The 20,225-nt window shown below is 34.1% G+C and overlaps 1 protein-coding gene across 2 annotated transcripts in view; it reads right to left on the bottom strand.

The window, feature by feature from the left end:
- Positions 1-1,303: 1,303 nt before the first annotated feature.
- The window catches only part of MMP16 (matrix metallopeptidase 16), a 314,497-nt gene continuing 295,575 nt past the window's right edge, over positions 1,304-20,225 (bottom strand). For both annotated transcript variants that reach the window (XM_057497909.1, XM_057497908.1), the window contains 2 exons: positions 16,633-16,748; positions 1,304-10,942 (listed from right to left, as the gene is read on the bottom strand). In XM_057497909.1, the coding sequence (XP_057353892.1) occupies positions 10,608-10,942; positions 16,633-16,748 (451 nt within the window). In that variant the 3' untranslated portion in view covers positions 1,304-10,607. The remainder of the gene's footprint in view (positions 10,943-16,632; positions 16,749-20,225) is intronic.

Here is a 20,225-nt window from a genome sequence, read left to right as displayed (position 1 = left end):
CAGAAGATGTAATAGTGTGTTTTGGTATTAAATAATTAAAATAAAATTTAGGTACCTAAGAAAAATAAATCCTCTACTGGGTCAGATTGTTATTTCCAGACCTTTCTTTTTTTCCTGTCTTGGATAATAAAAACAAAGGAGATTCATTCTTGAATTTAGCCTGACATTTATGGTTTCACATTGTTAATAGCCTTATAAAATTAAAGGTTATCTTTTGTTTAAAAGCCTTCTACTAAATAAAAAGAAGACTATATTGTTGGTTGGCTAAATTTGTAGGTTCCTGTGTGCTGACACGTTCCAAAAGAAAAACAGCTCTTTCGTGTCTTCCTTTAAACTCTTTGAGATAGATCTCCAAATTCCCAAAGATTCAGTGCCTTAGGTGCAGATTTCCAACACTTAGCACAAACAGTTCTCCATCCCTCTAGTCTCCTGCTGATTACTTCAGACAATTAAATTCCTGTGATCATATTAGTTACCTTGCTTCAGAGGTCTGCTTCCACATGTGGGTTAAAATGTATGACATTAATTTCTTGGTGCACAGATGCAACTTGCTTTTTGCATGAGAAAACACTTTTTTATTCCCAATATGTATTCTTATTTCTTCCTAAAATTCAGATGACCTTTTGGAACTATTGATACATAATAGATTTGATTTTCAGGAAACTCTTGCTTCAGCATTCAGTTATATGCACTGTTTGATACTCTTAAGAGATTTCAGTTTACCTTGTGTTCGAGATAATTTATTAAAATATTAGATATGAAAATGTTTCTTTTCACTGTTGTTTTCTGTTAGTTCTTCATTTATGACCATCCTTTAATACAGTCCTATCATTAAAAGAAAAAACTCCTTAAATAGGATTCTGCCAGACTTTTATTATAAAAATTAACTCCTTTGATTAACTTTACCTAGACAGTTATGATGTATGACTTTAAACAATAAGTTATACTCACCTACCCCAAAATTAACTTTTATTCTGGTCAAGTGGTGATGAAATCTTAACACATCCTATGTTCATGGGTACTTGCCTGAAATACACTTGATGCAGAAATGCTTCCTTCTCCTGTCCTTGTTCATGTTCATATGCATCTAGTTGTTAAACAATTCTCCAGCTAATGTGGCCAGTTTAAAATACTTGTTAATTTAGGACAATACACAGGAAATTTTGGCCTAAATTACTTAAGAGTTTTCATTTTCTGTTTCATATTGATTAGGAAGACAGGTAATTAAGGCTATGGTTAGATATTACAGCCTACATATTAGTCATGAATGTATATATATCATTCATTGAGTAAAACCACAATGTCTATGAACAATTTTTCTGTTCTCTTATTTATTGACAGTTTTTTAATTACAACACAATGAATTGATGGTAAATACAGAAGATGCAATAGTATAAAAAGCCATTTAACTCTTCCCTAGGTTAAGACACTTACAGCAGACAAAAACTGCCCCACCCAAAATCCCCTCCTAGAATGAAAACAAAATAAATATAAATTAATAAATACAAACAAATCACTGCACAGCCCTTAACTCTTTGATTGCCATGGCAAGAACCATGCTGATGATTCTAGCTTGTGACATTTGTGTGGTTAAAGGTTGCCGCAGCAGTCAAAGGGTTATAGCATTGTAAACATAAGTACTTGTGGAAAAGTTCAGTCATGTTAATGGTCTACAGCAATGAGATTAATAGCACGACCCCTTGACCTTTAATGACGCAACATTATAAGGAGTTAAGAGATAGTAGCTTGGTGAGCTGTTACATAGACTAATCAATCATTTTATTTAACAATGTGCTATGAGGCCTTGATTTACTAATAAAAGACAACTTGTGAATAATAAACACTGTTCAATGCATTGATCAATAAAATCAATGAAAAAATTAATTTAAGCACCACAAAATTTTGCCTGATTATATCTGACAGTCATAATACACTTTAGCACCATTTATTTAGCCTTATATTTGCACACAAACAAGCTTTGTGTTTGTCAGTAGAAGCTATCTGAAAAAAAAAAAAGTCAGATTTAAGATGGTATAAATGTATAGTGTCCTGTGTGGGCAAAAAGCCACTAACAGTTGGCAAACTTTAAAACTCATTCAGCAAATAAATGTGTTATTTCTTTCTTTCCTTGCACACAGAAGACTACATATTATCAAAAACGTAAGGAGGTGGTGTTGAGTGCAATGTGAACAATCCAGAATCTTAAAGTTAGATTTTAATACTCTCTCCATAATTGAAAATATCATGGGAATTAAGATAAAGGTAAAGTATTGTCAGACAACCAAAGACAATGGCCTAAATATTTAATTTTCTAGTGTTTCTCCTTCACAGTTTAATGTTATTTAAATAAAGTCTGCATTAATTTTATGCATTAAATTCTTTTAATTTCCCATAACCACAATGTAGAAAAGAAAAATGATTTTCATTAGAAGCTACAAAAGGTGTATTGTTTACCCAAGAGACAATTTTCCTTTGCAATTGCTTGCATCTCATTCTGACTCTGAAAGATAAATGCAGAATTGAAAAGAATATATATGGTATTTATTTGACAAGCTAAATTTATGGAAGCTTTTTCCCCTTAATCTCCCTAGTATGTGTATGTGTGTATACACACACACACACACACACACACACACACACATATACACACTCTATATATTTCCAAATCTATATTACCAGATAGCTCATATGGATGGCATAAATTGCATTCATTATCATACTGATCTACTTACTGGGATCAAGATAATGTTAATACAGGTATACAAGTTTTAAATCACCTTGAAGATAAGTTACTACACTGATGAAGCAGGCAATTTTTTCAATGTCAGTAATTGACTCTTTTTAAAAACCATCAACAGACTATGGACTAATTAAATTTTATGTTTTTGTTAAAAAATTAGGCTTATTAAAAGTTATATTAGCACAAAACTGAACCAGTAAATTCCATTTATTTCCCTCCTATAATATAAAAACAAGATATATTTGTTTAAAATTATATACCTAAAAAAAATCTTTCAAGACTTTTAAGCCTGAAGCAAATTTTTATGGGCGAGCTTCTAAAACCCCTGAAAATAGAGGTCCACAACAGAAATACGATGCGGTCAAAACCAATGCAGCAAAAAGCTGCCACTACAAAACCCCTTATTCTTTTACTCTCTCTCTCTTTTTAATACATATGTAATTTACACCTAAAGGGAAATAGACCAAAGAATAGAGGTTTGAGGCATTTAGGTACTCGAGGTACCTTAAACAGAACACTATATATAATGGTATTTATTTTCCTGTATAATTATTTAAGATACATTTTCCAAAAGGAAACTTCCTTAGCATGCTTATCAGCAGACACCAGCCTCCATACTCAGCATTTCACTTTTCTCAAGGGAATATATAAAAAATTAGAATCCAATGCAAGAAATTGGGAGGTGTGTGAAATGGACTGGGACTAAGTCTTTGCATGGAACTTGTGAAGGAAAATAATGAGGCACAAAGACATATTTTCTGGGCATGTACTATGCTGTTCCATTCAGGTTTTCACAAAGGGAAGGGAAAATTCAAATCTGTGAAAATAAGGGACAAGATGGAAATGGAAAGGAATGCAAATACAGGCACAGACTGCATAAGAGAACACAAAAATAAATACATCCTTCCCAACCAGCTGTATTTTTGGGTGACACACAGAAAGCAAAACAAATAATTTCAGAATGGGCGGAGGAGAAAAACCAGGCACACAATCATCCTTGTTTGGGAATCATGTTTGTTTGGAGCAACAAAGTAACTAAGATTGTGGACGTTTGTATTTATGAACATATAAAGGGATAATGGATTCCATGTCTGATACAAAAGAAGTGACAAAAAGAACAAATAACCTAATCTTACCCAGGCAGTGGTATGTATTAAAGAGCTGTGAGAAGACAGGCAATAATGTAGCCTCTGTGATGTTATTTCAGTGGTAGCAAAAAAATGCTATGACACTGATTTAAGGATTGAATCATTCATTCAAGAAAAGTATGTTTCATCTTCACAACTGGGCTGCCAATATACAGAGAGGGAACAAGTTACAACTGGCATTACGTAAGAACAAATGAGACATGCGTTCTAGTGACTTTTCAAATACTCAGCTCACGCCAGGCTTTATTCATTCATATCTTGGCCAGCCAGGCCAATGTAGAGACATACATTCATTCCAAAGGTGGCATGTACAGGCAGCACCATATCCTACCCTAGGAAAGAGCATCTTAGCATGCAGTCACATCTCACCAAGCTTCATTGTATATGAGGCAGGTATAAAAAAGCCTGTGTCAAAAGTATTAAGACTGGGATCCAATCTAGCTATGGACCAAGTGCTACCAAAATGTCTGTGTTTTGAGGGATATTTTTAGTAGAAAAAACAAGTGAATAAAATACTCCAGAAACATCTTCATAAGTCAAAAAGTTAATAATTTTATTCATGTTCACCATTCTTGTTTTTTTTTTATGTGAAATAAGGGTTAATGACATTTGACTCTGAAGCTAAGTGGCCTAATATGATACAATTATCATATTTTCATATTTATATTTAATTGGCTTTCTTCTCCCTTCTTAAGGGCATATAAATCCAGCTCTATAACAGAGCACATGGCACAATTATGTGAATCAGCACAACATTCTAATTTATATTTGTCCTACACTGTCCAGGGTGCCCTTGAATGTAAGAACATGGTGAGTGCAAACTTAAATGTTATTTCCAGTCCAATATTAATATAAGATAAATTCTAAGACACACTGCTCTTTAAATTGAAAAGGCCTAGGAACTTCAGAAATAAGTATCTTTCACATGTAACTTTTTATACTTACTGTACACTGACCATGAGTTATTGGATATGCCCTTGTTTTCCTTAAAGAGCTTTAGTTATGAAGTGTCTATGAAGTGCTGTTACAGCACTCACAATTTTATACTTAATATGAAGAATTGGCATTGTTCTAAAAAATGATACGTGTCATGTCCAGTTATAAGCTCACGATTATGTTTAAAATGAAATGCTGCTACGTCAGTATTCTACCACAAAATTGACAGAAATATTACAATATCAAATCCACCTTTCACTCAACTTCTGTGAATTTGTCAAATCAGTGTTCTTAGGCTTTACACACTATTGGTTTAAATTTTGAAGTAGATGTATAAAATATTGAGAGACTATTTGTAATTGGATGTTATTAACCTGACTTAAAATATCTCAGATTCATTTCAAAATTACACCAACGGAAACAAATGAAAAATTACTTAAATAGTACAGGAAAGAACAAAGGTTATCATCAGAGGAGACTATAACACTAAGGCAACTTGTTTGCTCTCTGCCAAGTGTTCTTGTGTTATGATTATTGAGGTAAATTTCTATCCTAGGGAAATGGCTTTTCTCAAGAGATTCTAACGTTATATATCTTTCCAACTGAGGTTACTGAACATCTAACTTTGACACTTTACCCCATAAGACAATGCATGGGCATCCAATGTATTTATGCAGGGTAACATCTAATGACCACTGGCTAATTATATACATCGATATGTCACATACCCTTCACTAGGGTGAAGCTTGAAAGTTGCATTTTTCTTTACTATTTTTATACTTGCTAAATTAAAGTTTCCAGTTTTAATAAGGAGTGCTATAGTATACTTTTATATTTTACAAAAGATGCATTTTTCCTCTTCTTCCATTTCCATTATATTTATAAATATAATATTTAGCTTTCATATTTAGGGTAGGGTGCTATTCTTGGTTGGTGCTTTCTTTATTATATAAAGTTCTAATTTTTAAATGTAACTGATAAAGCTTTTCTATGTAGCTATGGTTCCCTTCTAGGCAACATGGAATCTGTAACAGACACATATGCTCTGCCAGTTATAACCTGTGATCACAATAAATCAGTATCATGAGATGCAGTGGAACAGTTGATCCTCTAATACTATTGGCTTAAACTTTTGATATCATATATTGGCTGAGATTGTACTCACAGCTATTTGTAATAGCTCATTTGAATTCAATATTTTTGGTTTAGATGGCATGCTTTGTTTGACATTGGTGATATTTTGGAATGTGCTCTTAAGAGCATCCAAAATTAAACGAAGTCTTTGTCATATTTGATGACAAACATTTCACCACCATTCATGAGGTTGTTTCAGTGTATGTTACAGTCTCACAGACAACACTATCAGTAAATCACCACCTTTATTAGTTTCCGGAAGTAATTCCAAAACTTAAAAAAAGACTCTTTCCTTGATTCATGTGTTAACTCAGTCTATTTAATTATTCCTTTCCAGATAGCATTGCGTTTAGTCAATATGGATACATTAGTTATTCTACCGTAAGGCCCACAAAGTGTGGTATGTGTTCGTACCATACTAGAGATATCAGTATAATACATAGATCTTGAAAAGGATTATATTACTATGCCCAGGATCCAGTATATACACATCATTCATGTATTGGAATTACTAGTGAAGTTGGGCAATGTTCTCATCCACCACATTGCTATTTTTTAATCACCCACAGAAAGGGAATAAAATTAAGTATATTGTATTTGGAACAAATTGTGTGTCAATAGAAAAAGATTACAAGCAATCTGACTAGTAGAAGTAACACTTGCTTATTCAGTAAGTCAGTCTCTATCCTATATTACTTAGTAATTATTTTTTGTAAATTATTACTTAGTAATTTATTATATCTGATTCAGAAAAGCCTTGCCCTCTGATTTATAATAGAAGTTGTCTTGCTTATCATATAATGTTCTCTAATTTATGTGTTACCTTTGCAATTGTAAAGAGTATCTGTATTCATCTGTTCTGATTGCCATGTCAGCAGACACTTTGTTCTGAAATGAGTCAATAGTTAAATTCACAACCTCTTCTACAGGTCTCATGTGGATTTACTGTTTTATAGAGAATACAGACTGATCATCTATTTAAATACTTCATTCAGACTTGTTAATAATATAGAGAACAATATTTGGCTACAATCATAAACTACATAGTTAATTTAGATAAGGAACATTACCTTGTTTACATTTGTATTTATATTAAAGTAATGAGAAATAATGAAACACAAGGAGAATTATTTTTTGGTGATCATGAATGGGTTTTCATTTAAATTTGGGAAACTAAACCTGACCTTTCCATGCTATGAATGATGGGATTATGAAAAATATTCGATAGGCTGTATCTTTCTATTATACTGAACTAGTATATTACATTGTTGAAATTTAGTCCATGTTGTTTTGGAACCACTGTTCTTATGTGCTAGACCAATTAGTATCTCTCCCTTTCATTATTCCATTAGGACTGAGATTTATTTTCCAAAACCCCAGTGGAAGAGGAGTCAGCAACCATACTCACAAAGTGCCTGGTGTACAATAAACATTTATAATCTCGATGTTTGTGATTATGTTGTATTTCATACTTTCTTATTTCTTGTAGTCTCACAGCCTGAAAATTTAAATGTTTTGGTAAAGAGAGAAGATGCATATGTCTTTTCTTATCACATAAGTTTCATCTCATTTTGAAATAAATATGACCTAATACTCATGACATTTCCATAATTCAATAATGACAGAGTCTTCCCTTCTTCATGCTAAGATTATTTTCTAGCCCTTATATACTTATAGTCTTGTGATGAGTCAGGATATTGTGACAAATAAGTAAAGAGGCAAAAGATTGCTTCTTCAGTTTCTTTCCCATTTTAGAGGAAAAAAATATTAGTTTTCAATGCAGGTTGATGGAATTCCTCAATGATTTACACATGTCCCAAAGTTACATAGTTCCTTTTTTCTCCCTTTAGGAAAATATAATTTCCAGTCATTTCTTTTTCTTGAGAACAAGGTCCTAAAAGGATTAAACCCCCTCACAAGCAAACACTGTGTAAGTGAACTTATGTATATAATCCTCCGTGCTCAGCAGAAGTGACAAACTCTTTATAATATCAGCATTGTCTAGAATGGAAGCACTGAAATAAAGCTGCAGAGATGATCGTTCCTCCCCCTTGCTTTCTTGGCCCTCACACACATCATCTCTGGCATCTCGTCAAAATACAATCTGTATTGCATAATGTTTAGCTGTAAACCCATTCCTCCTTTTCAACTGTTCTTTTTTCTTTGCCTTACATTTTACATCCAGGTTGTAAGAAACAACAATCCGCAAGGCTTTGCAGCATGCCACCTATGATTACAAAATATTTCCCCAACCAAATTATAAACATGTTCAACCGAAAGTCTTTCTAATTTTCATGCTATGTTGAGTATAAATATAAATTCAAGGCAGCCAAACTATCCATTTCCAAATAAGAATGTATACCTACACTCATTAAAAATCATCTGGAAATGTGTATTATTAGCAAATGAGTAAGAAATTTTTACTAGTATAAAATTCCTGCTTATATAAAAGCCACATTGGCCATTCAAGTATTTTGAGGTTTTCTTTTTTTCCCTATGGTTTTATATTTATACTAAAATGATGAATTTAGACTCAAAATTATATTAAAGGAAAATTAAAAGTCACTTCTACCTATAGGGCATTTTTTGAGTGTGCATGTAAAGAGCAAAGTGTCCATCTGTACATCTATAGTCCACACTCTCCACTCTAAGGGAACAGCTCATGTTTGCAAGGTTTCTAGAGAACAATTAGCACTCCAATGGAGAAGCAACACCAGATTTCCTTCAGTTTGTGCCAGTTTGCAAGTTAAAGGTCAAAGGGCAGAGACACAGAACAGGACTCTTCAAGGAAAATTCTCACAGAAGACAATGTTTAAGTTGTTAATGACAGTCAACAGATCAATAATCAAGTTCAATGCAAGCTGTTCATTGTTTCAAAAGCTAATCCCCTCCAAAAGCTGGCTTTCACACAAAGCCAATGTCTGACTCATGGGGTGCATTCGGTCTGACCATGTCTTAATAAGTTCACAGCCCAGTGGCTGTAAAGCCTTTCACTGCAAGAAGCAGCTCCTAGAAATCAATAAAGAGGTCTGTCAGTTGCTGACTTTTCTCTAGGAAAAAAATATTGATACAAACCTGCTCTGCAGGTCACATGAAAATGACAATACTGCTGTTAGGACAAATTACACTCAACAACGAAACGCTTTGGTGGTCTCTTGGCTCTGTCAGTGATCAAACGGATGGCTAAATGCCAGCAGCCACACTAACCCTTTGAGAACTATGTTTGCCATGCAATAGGTAATGTGCTGGAGGATATGCATGAGATCTCAGAGTCATCGTTTCTGTGCATTTTAAAAATGGTAGGGCTCACTGCATGTACCAAGACAAACTGAAGTTTCATGCAATGGACTTTAAAACAAAAATTCAATATATCTACGAACGAAATAAGAAGGCTATTGTAATCAGTTGCTCAAATAAAATTTCACTCTTGCCAGATACTTAATAAAATACCTTTTTATTTGCCAGAAAAGTTTTGGCAAGTAACATCATTCTTGTTTGTTATAAATGCATTTATGTAGTACCATAAATCACTTTAAAATTACATGGGGTTACAGGGTGTCTGTTTAAAACCTGAACTTCTGGAACCTGTGCCTGCTTTTTACCATTGCCCAGTTCTATAATTTGCCAGACAGCAAGACTGACAAACCTGACTCTGAAAGCTGATCTGATAGTTCTCAAAGGGTTACACCAATGTACTACTAATGTCACAAATCCTTGTAAAATAACTGTCATTTTAAACCACTGCAGAGACATACCGCTACTTGTTTTGTTTAAAATGAATATTCCTGACAGACCCTTGGAAGGCCTGGGGCAATGGCCTAATACAACTTGGGGAGATAATCACAATGATATCAGGGTAAGATGGCAGGAAGGGGTTTAGAAACACTTCAAAAACAATTATATGGTCCTGTTCGAAGATAGCTATGAATATAAATGTGATGAAACATTGAGGACATAGCTGAGAACAGCTGTATAAAATGAAAAATGGATGTATATTAAGGCTGTTACTATATTGCAGATATTTTGGCCCCTTGTTTGTTGGAAAATGGCTGTCCCAACAGTCTGAAGTCCTGCATGTGTATTCCAGATCTCCCACCTGACAAAAATGAAGCGTAGGAGACTATCCATAGCGGTCAGAGAGCGATCTTCTTTGGAGACAAAGCTATTTTGGGTCTTCACACTTTCCTGAAAGTTCAATTGTGGGTTTTTGCTTAACTTTTTTTTTTTCCTTTGCTTTAAGCAAAAATTTGTGGGTTTTCCATTTTGCTTTTTCCCCCGAGAAATGGGCTCAGATTTCAGAAGGAAAATAATATTAGAAACCTTTAAGAAGAATCTTTTCTTCTTTTTTTCCTCTTCTTTAGGTAATCCTGAAAATTTACTGGGCATTGAGCGTGCAGAGGAAAGGCCTAGAACTGAATGACAAAGAAAGACAAAGGACTGAAGTACGGCAGATACTGTGCATCATGGAAGCTTCCCCACGAGCATATTTCCACTCATGTGCAGGACCAGCAACCCTCTGGGTTTGAAAGGTCAGCCCTGAATCAGGCTGCCACAAGCCTGCTCCTAGCTAGGAAACAGCATAACAGCTCTTGTCTTGAATCTCAAGTTACCACAAACTCCTGGAAAAGAAAGAAGGAAAAAACCCTACATCACACCCACTCTTGCATAGAGCGTTTACAGTACAGTATGTGGCGGGGTGTTCCTTTCCTCTTGAACTGGAACACAGTGTAAACCAATACCAGGAGGCATAAGGCCAAGATGCAGGGAATGACAATAGCTATGGCTTTCACAGTGCTGGCTGTGTTGTCCAGTTTGATGACAATGTCTACATCATCTGGTGGGCTGTGTCCTTCTTTATCTCTGTCTGTTGGTCCATCACAGCCCATAAAATCCTTGAGGATGGATCTAGGATATCCAGGTTCTACCTTGAGTATCTGGTTGTTGAATTTCCAATACTCTTTTCCTTTGTAGAAATATGTAAAGCCTGGGGGAAGGGGGGAAACACACACATAGGTACCACTTATTTTGAAAGGATAGATGTACAAAAATTTTAATTTAATAGGCTACTTTCTAGAAAATGTATTTTAGGACCCCTTAATGTTTGTAGGAAGAAAAACATTATCCTTGGCTCAGCTGTCTGTTGAAATGGATCTGCCTGCTGTGCTCGGGGATCTGTGCTCCGCCCTCTCATGCCTGGGGCAAGTTAGTGGAGAGAGAACTGTTATCTGGAGAGAACTGTTACCTGGAGAGGACTGTGGAGAGACGGTGCTGTCCAGATCTGCTGCTAGCCCACTCCACAAAGATGACTTCATTCTGTTTCTTAGTTATAGGGTTGCTGTCACAGAATGGCACATTTAAGTGTGATAACATCAACCTATATTTAAAGATTCTTAAACAGCCTCATTTGAGCCGTTTGCCCTCAGCCTGCTAATCGAAGATATTGTACAAGGCTTTGTAAGGAGGCTTTTCCATGAAACAGCAGATGGGAAATTTTGAATCATCTTAGTATCAAGAACAGTTGGGCTTAAACAATAGGTTTGCTTTTGTCATTTGGGCAAGAAATCATAACAATTCATAAATCATGAAAACTACAGATGTTTTGTCTGCTAGGAATCTTAATAAGTAACTAGGTATATACAGTATTTTGTGCATTAACCTTAATTCTGGCTCTAGGTCATGCCCCATTTTGCCCCTTCACTTTATGTCCTCTTTATTTAACTTCCTTCTTTACTTTTATAGTAAAAGATTAATAGAGTATAAATATCTCAACAATTCTATCTTTAATACTTCAAACTAACTTATATCTCATGGCAGAAGAGGTAGTATGTGGAAAGCTCAACTAACTAGCAATACACATGATTGATTTATGTTCTAAAACATTACAGATGCATATGCAGATAATAGACTTTGTAAACTTATAACAATTAAACAGCAAAAATGTATGTTTTACACAGAATATTTTCTCAATTTTTGTTGGGCACGTATCTAGATTTTTCTTTCCATTCACAGCTCCTTCCTATCCATTTTCTTTGTGGATACACACCTAGGACTTAATTCTGGCTTTGAGACAGAAATCAAGAAGAAATTTTTTAATGTTGTAATTACTTAAAAACTTTGTTGGGAGCTACCTATTTTGAATTGTATGCCACCTTTAGAGTTAATAATCATTAATGAGGGTTTTCTTTTTCCTTTTTTTTGAGCACCTATTCGGAAAAAGCACTGTGTTAAAGACTCAGTAAGTGATACCTGATAATTCTTATAACCACTCCACCAGGTAGAATTAATTTATCTGTACCTTTTTGGCAAAGATACTGAAGCTCAGAGATAAAATAATTTGTCCAGGTTCTGCTGCAAGCAGGATTTAAGTGTTGGTCTAGTTCTAGAGCCTGAACTCAATGATTTTTCCAATACTCAGTCTTTTAGAGATCTCCTGTCTTTTAATAAATATTCTTGGTTAAACATCACAGATTGTGATAGATATCACCTTTGACATAAAAACTGACATCTCTCAAAAAATTTCAGCTACGACAGACCATCAATTCAGGTCACTTCATTTTGGAAATTATTCTGTTTGATGCCATAAAAATCTGCTGTTGCTAGTTTTGAAGGGCAGTTTTGCAATCAGAGCAACTTGCCAAGTGAAAACAGGTGTATGTAGATTCAAATATTTCAGCAGGGAGCTGGTATTTGATCACACTAATGAAATCCAAAGTAATTACTCCATAAGCTTGGATGAAGAAATGTTGAGGGCCTGCCAAATAGTAGTACATTAGATGATCATAGTTGAATAATGGCATTGATTTAGAATTAAACAGACCTTCAAAACAGGTGAATGCGCTTCTTATATTTATAAACTGTAAGCCAACAGCTGGAAGTGTCCTCATCTTTAATTTTCAGTCAAAGCTAATTACTATGAAGCTTCTGGTGTCATACAAAAATTCAGAAGTTTCCACTTTCATATTTATCATGTTTGTGGAACAAATTTTGTAGTGACATACTCCATATACAGGGATAGAATTGTAGTTTTCTGAATAAATTTGTTGGAGATAGGAAGTCTGGACAATAGGAGTTAGAAAAGTGTTTCAAAAGAAGTGGCCTGAAATTTTAGTAACAGAAACCGGTGAAACCTTGATCCCACAAAATTTATCTCATTCAATCATATAGGTTTGTTTTTTTCCCTCAACTTATGAAATAGCAGTTGGTTGAAAAAATGTTTATGTACTCATTTTTTTTCCTTCTTAAGAGTAATTTTGGTGGTGTACTCTTGGAGATGTTATGCTTAATTAACAGTAGCTACTTCAGATGAATTCTTGCCTGAATTATCAATTTTTGAGAAATTCTGAGAAAGAAATCAGTGGAGTTACAATGTATTATTTGATGACCTTTTTTGTTTTTCCTGAGTCTGTTTTACTGACAAGTTTTCTATTACTTGGTCCTAAAATGTAATGAGACATTGTCCACCGTTAATTGTCTTGTTATAACTTAGTAGGTGATTCAGGATTTAAGTGCTTAGGTTTTCTCTGTTTTTCACTCTTATATGTTTATTAGTAATAAGTTAACTATTGTTAACAAATATGAGTAAGAAAAAAATGAATCTTGTGGAAATATCTGAATCACCTCCATATCTTAACAAAGAGTGAGGAAGGGTAGAGAATTAATACACCAAATCAACAGAATCAAGAGTCAAACTATTTTGATAGTCTAAGAGTGGAGTCGCAATCACCAAAATGAAATGCAATAGTGTGAAAAGGAGAATTTTTTGTTTACCTTGTTCCACTATATTCTGCATAAGTAAAATTTCATTTAGATAATTATGATTATTTTCAAGGGCTAAAAGTAAAGAGGAACACAAGAAAATTGTTAATTAAGGTGGTTACAGGTGGAAAACCTGAGGATGGCTCAGGAAACTATATTCTGAGAAAGCCTGGATTTGTGTAGTATGACAACATGAAACATTAAGCTAGACATGACTGATCATCAATTACTTCTAATGATATAATGTAGAAAGGATGTCAACTGTACCTCTTTGGACACAGTGTAGCAGAGCACACATTCAGTGGGGCTAGAATATTCTAGTTTCAAACTTTAAATGTTTAAATACATTGTCTTATCAATTTCATCATCATGAGTAAATTACATTAACTAGCTGAGGTAAGTTTTCTCATTTATAAATAATAACAAATGAGGTAAAGAGGTATTTGTGCTGGAAAATCAAAGGGAATGAATTTATATAGCACAACTGATACATGGTAGACAATAAATAGCATAAATTATTCATAGTTCATTGGTCCAGATGGCAGAATTAATGTCAATGGGTATATGACAAATCCTTCAAAAATCTATAGCTGTATTTGTGGAATTAAAAAGAAAAATTACCATCAGGAGAGATTACAAGGAAGGGCAGTCTACAAAAAACATTTCACCAAATATCACATGCATGGACTTACTATATAAAATATAAGTCAAAATATAAATATAAATAGAAATATGTTGACTTAATAATTTGACCCTCCTATCTTTCACACACAAACCTAAGGGAAACATTGTGTAAAATACGAGTTTAAGGTAAGAAGCCAGAAGCATGAGATTTGAGTAGAAAATAAATGGAGAAGCTGCTCTTGGTAAACTACTTCCAGACTTGGTTGCTACTGCTAATCTACAGAACAAGGGTTTCAGAAAAATAAGATAGCTCTTGCAATTCAGGGAGTGAATTTTTAGAGTAATGGAAAGGGTAAAATTAATTTCAACAGCTAATATTCTTTGAATGTTTACTATGTGACTGCCTTAGGAGAGTTTATACTGGAGGGAAGAGTGGGCATATATGCTGATTGTTGTGATATGAGAGTTTTAGTGCCAGGGATAAGGTAACAAAACAGGATGCTCAAGGAGGATTTTCTGAGAGATGAAGACTGAGCTCAATGCTGAAGGATATCGAAGAGGGGACTGGACTAGGAAAGGTCTAGGAGACATAGAGCTGTTGAAGTTTCATCTGTATTTTTAGTCATTTGTAAGTCACTGCTTTTCCAAACATGTTTCGTTTCTTTGTCAGTATTTTATAAAGTTACTCTTTGCTGTGTGAAAAGAAGCCATCAAATTCTGAATATAAGGAAATGTTTTTTTCTTATGGAACTTACCCTTGGGTTGGAAAGATAGTGGGAAGATGCTCATGGAAATAGGATCTTGCAATTCTCAGTTCTATTTTGTATAACACATAAAATTGACTAGGTATTAATCTTCATAGAGGTGGAAATCAATAGTATTGTGTTAATTATGTTATTATAGCATAAAAAAGAATACAATTAAATATTCTAATTTTTGAAATGTTAATGTGTTTCTTCATAGTTACTTATAAACAATTTCTGAAAGAAATATGGGATATACTTTTTAGCACAATTTCACTGGTTTAATTACTAAATGAATGTTATTAAATTTCTACATGGACTAGAATTTGAAAAATCATGAGGCAGAGGGCAAGAAAAACTTTTTTGTTATTTTATATAGTTATGATTTATTTCCAGAGAAACTGAATCAAATCTCTATTACAGAAAATAGCATATCACTATGTATAACAAAAGTCAAAGAACAGCTTATGTCCTTTGACTTTTTTGATTGGTATTTATTCATCCTGGGTCTCAGTTCTTTAAAATTTATACTTAGTGTAAAGTTTTCTTAAACTTTGGCAACATGCTGATGGTTAATCCAAGTTTTCAGTGGTGGTGTTGATTTTTCACTTTCCCTTATTTCTTCATTAAACTTTGTTCTTTCCTCCTCTAGATGCATTTAATTTTGTTCTTGCAAGTGATGTTTATTTTGTTCTTGTTGCACATCTTATAAACTTTTCATGCTATTGAAGACCCAAGTAACATATTAACATAATACTATGTTTTCTTCTGGTTACTGTTATAAATCATTTGACAGGGTCTGTTTTCTCTTTGTATTTTATAATTTCTCTCTTTTTATTTTGTTCTGGAATATTGTGTATAAATTCTTTTCTGAATTATTATTATGATTTATTCCTATTTATTAATCCCTGAATGAGGGAGAAATGTTCAGACTTTATATATGCCAATAGATAGGGGAGTATGGATTATTCATTAGTGGCTTGCCTTCCATTTAGATCTGTCCAAATTTCAAATCCTAAAATGGAGAGCAAGAAACATAAGCAGCTCTCTGATGTGTTTCTTTTTATAAAGCAATCATACATTCACTGCAGCTTAACTGTCTTGTGGTGGGATCTTCCTTGTTCGCTGACAGTTTAAACCAAAGGTACACATGAACAATTATAATCTTCAACACACACTATATTCAGGTGCCTCTGCGTCTTAGTCTGCAATTATAATTTATTTTCCTTGTGACCAGCTCCTGTCCCATGTACGTCTGCTACTATCTTTACAGGAATTTTAGTAGAAAAATAGGTGACAATACTTCCAAGGTATCCACACCCTCCATTTAAAAAAAAAAACATTTATTTCTTATAAACTAAAATAAGTTGAGGCTAAAAATCATCTGGAGTACGTATTAAATGTCAATCTAGAAAGTTTATGTATAGGAAAGTTTATGTAAATATAATATTATATAAGCCTAATATGTCACTTCCTAATGATTTAACACAGATGAAAAAGTAGAATGCATTCTTTAAATATTTAGTAAACTCATGGAACACACATTACATACCATTTTCTTTGTGTACAAAGGCTCCCTGAGGAGAATCAGGGATACCTTTCCAGACTGTGATTGGTTTGGGATAGCCAGGATCCATTGTTTTCATTTCTTCACTGTATCTCCAATATCTAAAAAGGATTAAAAAAATACCACAAATAGACATGCAGAGAGTAGGAAATTATATATACAGTAACAGCTAATATTCATTAAATACTTGTATGCTCACTGTATACCTGTTAATAATTTGCAGAACTGATTTAAATCACTAGAAAGACAGTGGACACAAAGCATTTCTTCCAATTTCTTTCTTGCATATGTTACAAATGGGTATGTTATTGCACATTTATTCAGTCTGCTAAAATTAATTTAAAAATTCTAAGTATTTTTTTAAGTATATATACAATTCAAAAGGGTATCAGCAATCTATGTATAAATCAGAAAGTACCTACTATGTTCCTGGCATATTGTCAGTGCTAGAGGTATAACCTTTAATAAAATAGATGTGACTCAACTCTCATTAATCTTGCATTGAAGGACATGAAAGAGTTGGAGGCAATAAACCAATTTATTAATAAATACATACTGTAATTGGAGGTTGTAAGAGTATTAAGAAAACAAGCAGGTAAAGTTACCTTGGAATATGGGGAAGCCCTTTTAAATTAGTTGACAGAGAGACTCTTTATCAGACATCTGAGCAGAAAGCAGAAGGAAGTGACATGCAACACATGTAATACTGGGAGAACACTCCAGGTAGAGGTTCACATTATTAAAAGTTCCTGTGGCAGGCACATGCTTGGAGCACTTGAACTTCACAAGGAAGCTAGGGAGACTAGAACTGAGTTAGCAAAGGGAAGACAAGGTCAGAGTGGGAACTGGAATCTAAGATTGGATAGACCCTCACAGTATAACAGAGCCTTTGGTTTTTCTTTAAGGGAAATGTGATGCTGACTTCGATTTTGAACAAAGGAGCTTCAAGATAAGGGTTACTTCTAAATGGAATATTCTGGTTGTTTGTTTTAAGTCAAATAGATTGAAGGAGGTATAATAGAAACAAAGATACCAGTTAGGATGTCATTATAATAATCTCTGGACTAGAATGTAAACTGTAGGGTTGATGATAATTCAGTGGATTGGGATATATTTTGAAGGAATAGCCCAAAGTGCTTACTAATGGACTGAATGCAGGATGTGAGAGAAGGAAGTTCAGAAGTAACTCAAGAATTTGGGGCCTGAACATCTGGAAGAACAATGTTCCTGTTCAGTAAGACAAGGAAGCAGGAGAACGTAAGCTGGGTGGTTTGAGGAATCATTAAGTTTGGTTTTAGGTATGTTAAATTCAGATGCCTGAAAGTGGAATTATTGATGAGATAACTGGGGACATTGGGGACGTAAGCGTAGACTTCAGGTCTAACTGGAGTCTTCTGTGTATAGATAGAAAAACAGAAAAAAGCAGAGTTCACAGAATTCCCATCAGAGCTCTCAGATCCCCAGCCCTTCTCAGGGTGGCCCTTGGGCCACTTTCATAGAACTGCTAGATGTCCAAAAAACAAACTGAACATTCCTACTTTGGATCACTAATTATTGTTTATGTGTTCTAAGAGTCAAGCGAGTTTATGTCTTGGATGTTCAAAAGGATTAACAAAACTTGGGTGAAACCACTGGGAATTCACAGTGATATCATCTACTTTAGGGAAGGCATATGCCCTAATCATTATCTTATTTAATCACAATGAACCTGTGAAATAGTGATCATTGTCCATATCTGAGGGAGGAGACATCTTGTAGGACAATGAGTGGTAGGTAGATTTAGAAATAGTTCTGTTGGATTTCAAAAGTCTCTACTCTTTTCTCTATGCACACCAAATATACTTTCTAAATTTACTTGACGATCTTTTTTTTTTCCCCACTAAACATCTCTCACCATCTGCTAAAGCTAGTGTTTTACCAACACTGGTTTGGAGAGTAGCACACTTAATGCTTTATCTCAGGATTTACCATTTTGGCTGAAGTCAGGAAAAATAAGTGTTTTCCAGTTTTTTCTGGATACTTTCCTGTTTCAGGTCTATGGAGGTCCTTTAACTATGAATATGTGGGATCTTGTGCAGAAGGTTCTGCTAAAGTTCCCTAGAAACCTTACTGAAGTAACATCTGGAATGTTAGCACTTCCACTTCCACCATCTTCAATGTTCACATGGAAAGGAGAAAAGATTATTTCAGGAATTATTCCAATGAGTAAGCCATGAGGCTGATTGTATCCACAATGGGAAATGCCCTTTAGAGGTATTTATCACAGATTCTTATCACATAGTAGATGACAACAGATCTGATGGAGAGATCAGGAAAAGCTTCATGGAGAAGCACTGAGTTAAAATAATGGTGGCTGGGCCTATGTTTCTGAAGAAGACAAATAGGCAGAATCATTTTTTGTTTTGTTTTGTTTTATCGACTCTGAAGTACATTTTCTTTCACATTCAGTTCATGGAAACACCTGCTTTAAAAAATATTTTTGAATATTCCTTTCTCACAGAACATTCCATGATGACTATAGAACATACCCTCAAAATGTCAAGGTCTCTTAAGTAAATACTTCAATGGGATTTACAATAATCATATATGTCAACTGGTTACTGCTCTGGAGGGTTTTCAAAAAAAAAAAAACTTCTCAGAGAGAAATATTTAAATACCTTATTTCATGGATTCTAAGAAACATTTTTTCATGTTTTATAGCCCTGAGGACAATGGGATCACACCCGGTATGTGATTTAAGAAAGATAAACTACATACCTAGAAACCAGGTTTGTTCTTTGAGAAGTTGTTTTAACAATATTCATTGTAGCAACATCTATAATTTATGTAGGACTTTGTAGCTATTAAGTAAATTTATATACATACACTATTTTATTTCAATTAGATGCCTCAACAATCTTTTATATTGCATATTACAGTGGCCTCTATGATGATGTCCTAACAGTAGTTTTAGCATGTATGGTCAGAGCTCAGTCAACCACAGAGCACTGGGCATCATGCTGTTCAAAGATAATGACAGAGTCACATTTACTCTTTTGAAATGCTGCAGAGTTGAAACTCACCTAATGTTCTCTGATTCATAATTAACTACGGTTTTCTACCATGCCTCTGCTAGTGTTTCCTTTGACAGAGCGTTCTTATTCTTGGGATCATTTCTCAATCTTTGTAACACTCAACATAGGCTTATCTGCTGTGTGTCAGCTTTGATATATATCCAGTAAACTTGAATGTGATTAGAATCATCTAAGCATATTCAGAGCTGCCTCATAAAAGGTGCTCAGCCTTAGTCACAAATCAGCCTTACATTTTAATTTCTAACATATTTGAACATATTTCAACGTGAACAAGAAAGTCACTCCACTGGCTTTTTTCTCTCTGAAAAAAAAAGTTTATGGGTTCATTGAGAAGTATGCTAACATATTCAGATGGAACCTGTGTAAATAAACCATTTTGGGGTTTAAAATTTACATATTATAATGGAAAAATTTTAGAATCTTGTGTAGGAGGGTCAGCAAATGATAAAAGCTATTACAAATAAACCTTATGTGTTTTTTTTTTCTCTGATATGTCAATTGTTT

Source organism: Manis pentadactyla, chromosome 3, assembly GCF_030020395.1.
Source record: "Manis pentadactyla isolate mManPen7 chromosome 3, mManPen7.hap1, whole genome shotgun sequence".
Classification (NCBI taxonomy): domain Eukaryota; kingdom Metazoa; phylum Chordata; class Mammalia; order Pholidota; family Manidae; genus Manis; species Manis pentadactyla.
The sequence above is the reverse complement of the archived record's forward strand: the minus strand, read 5'-3'. Positions and strand labels throughout refer to the sequence as shown.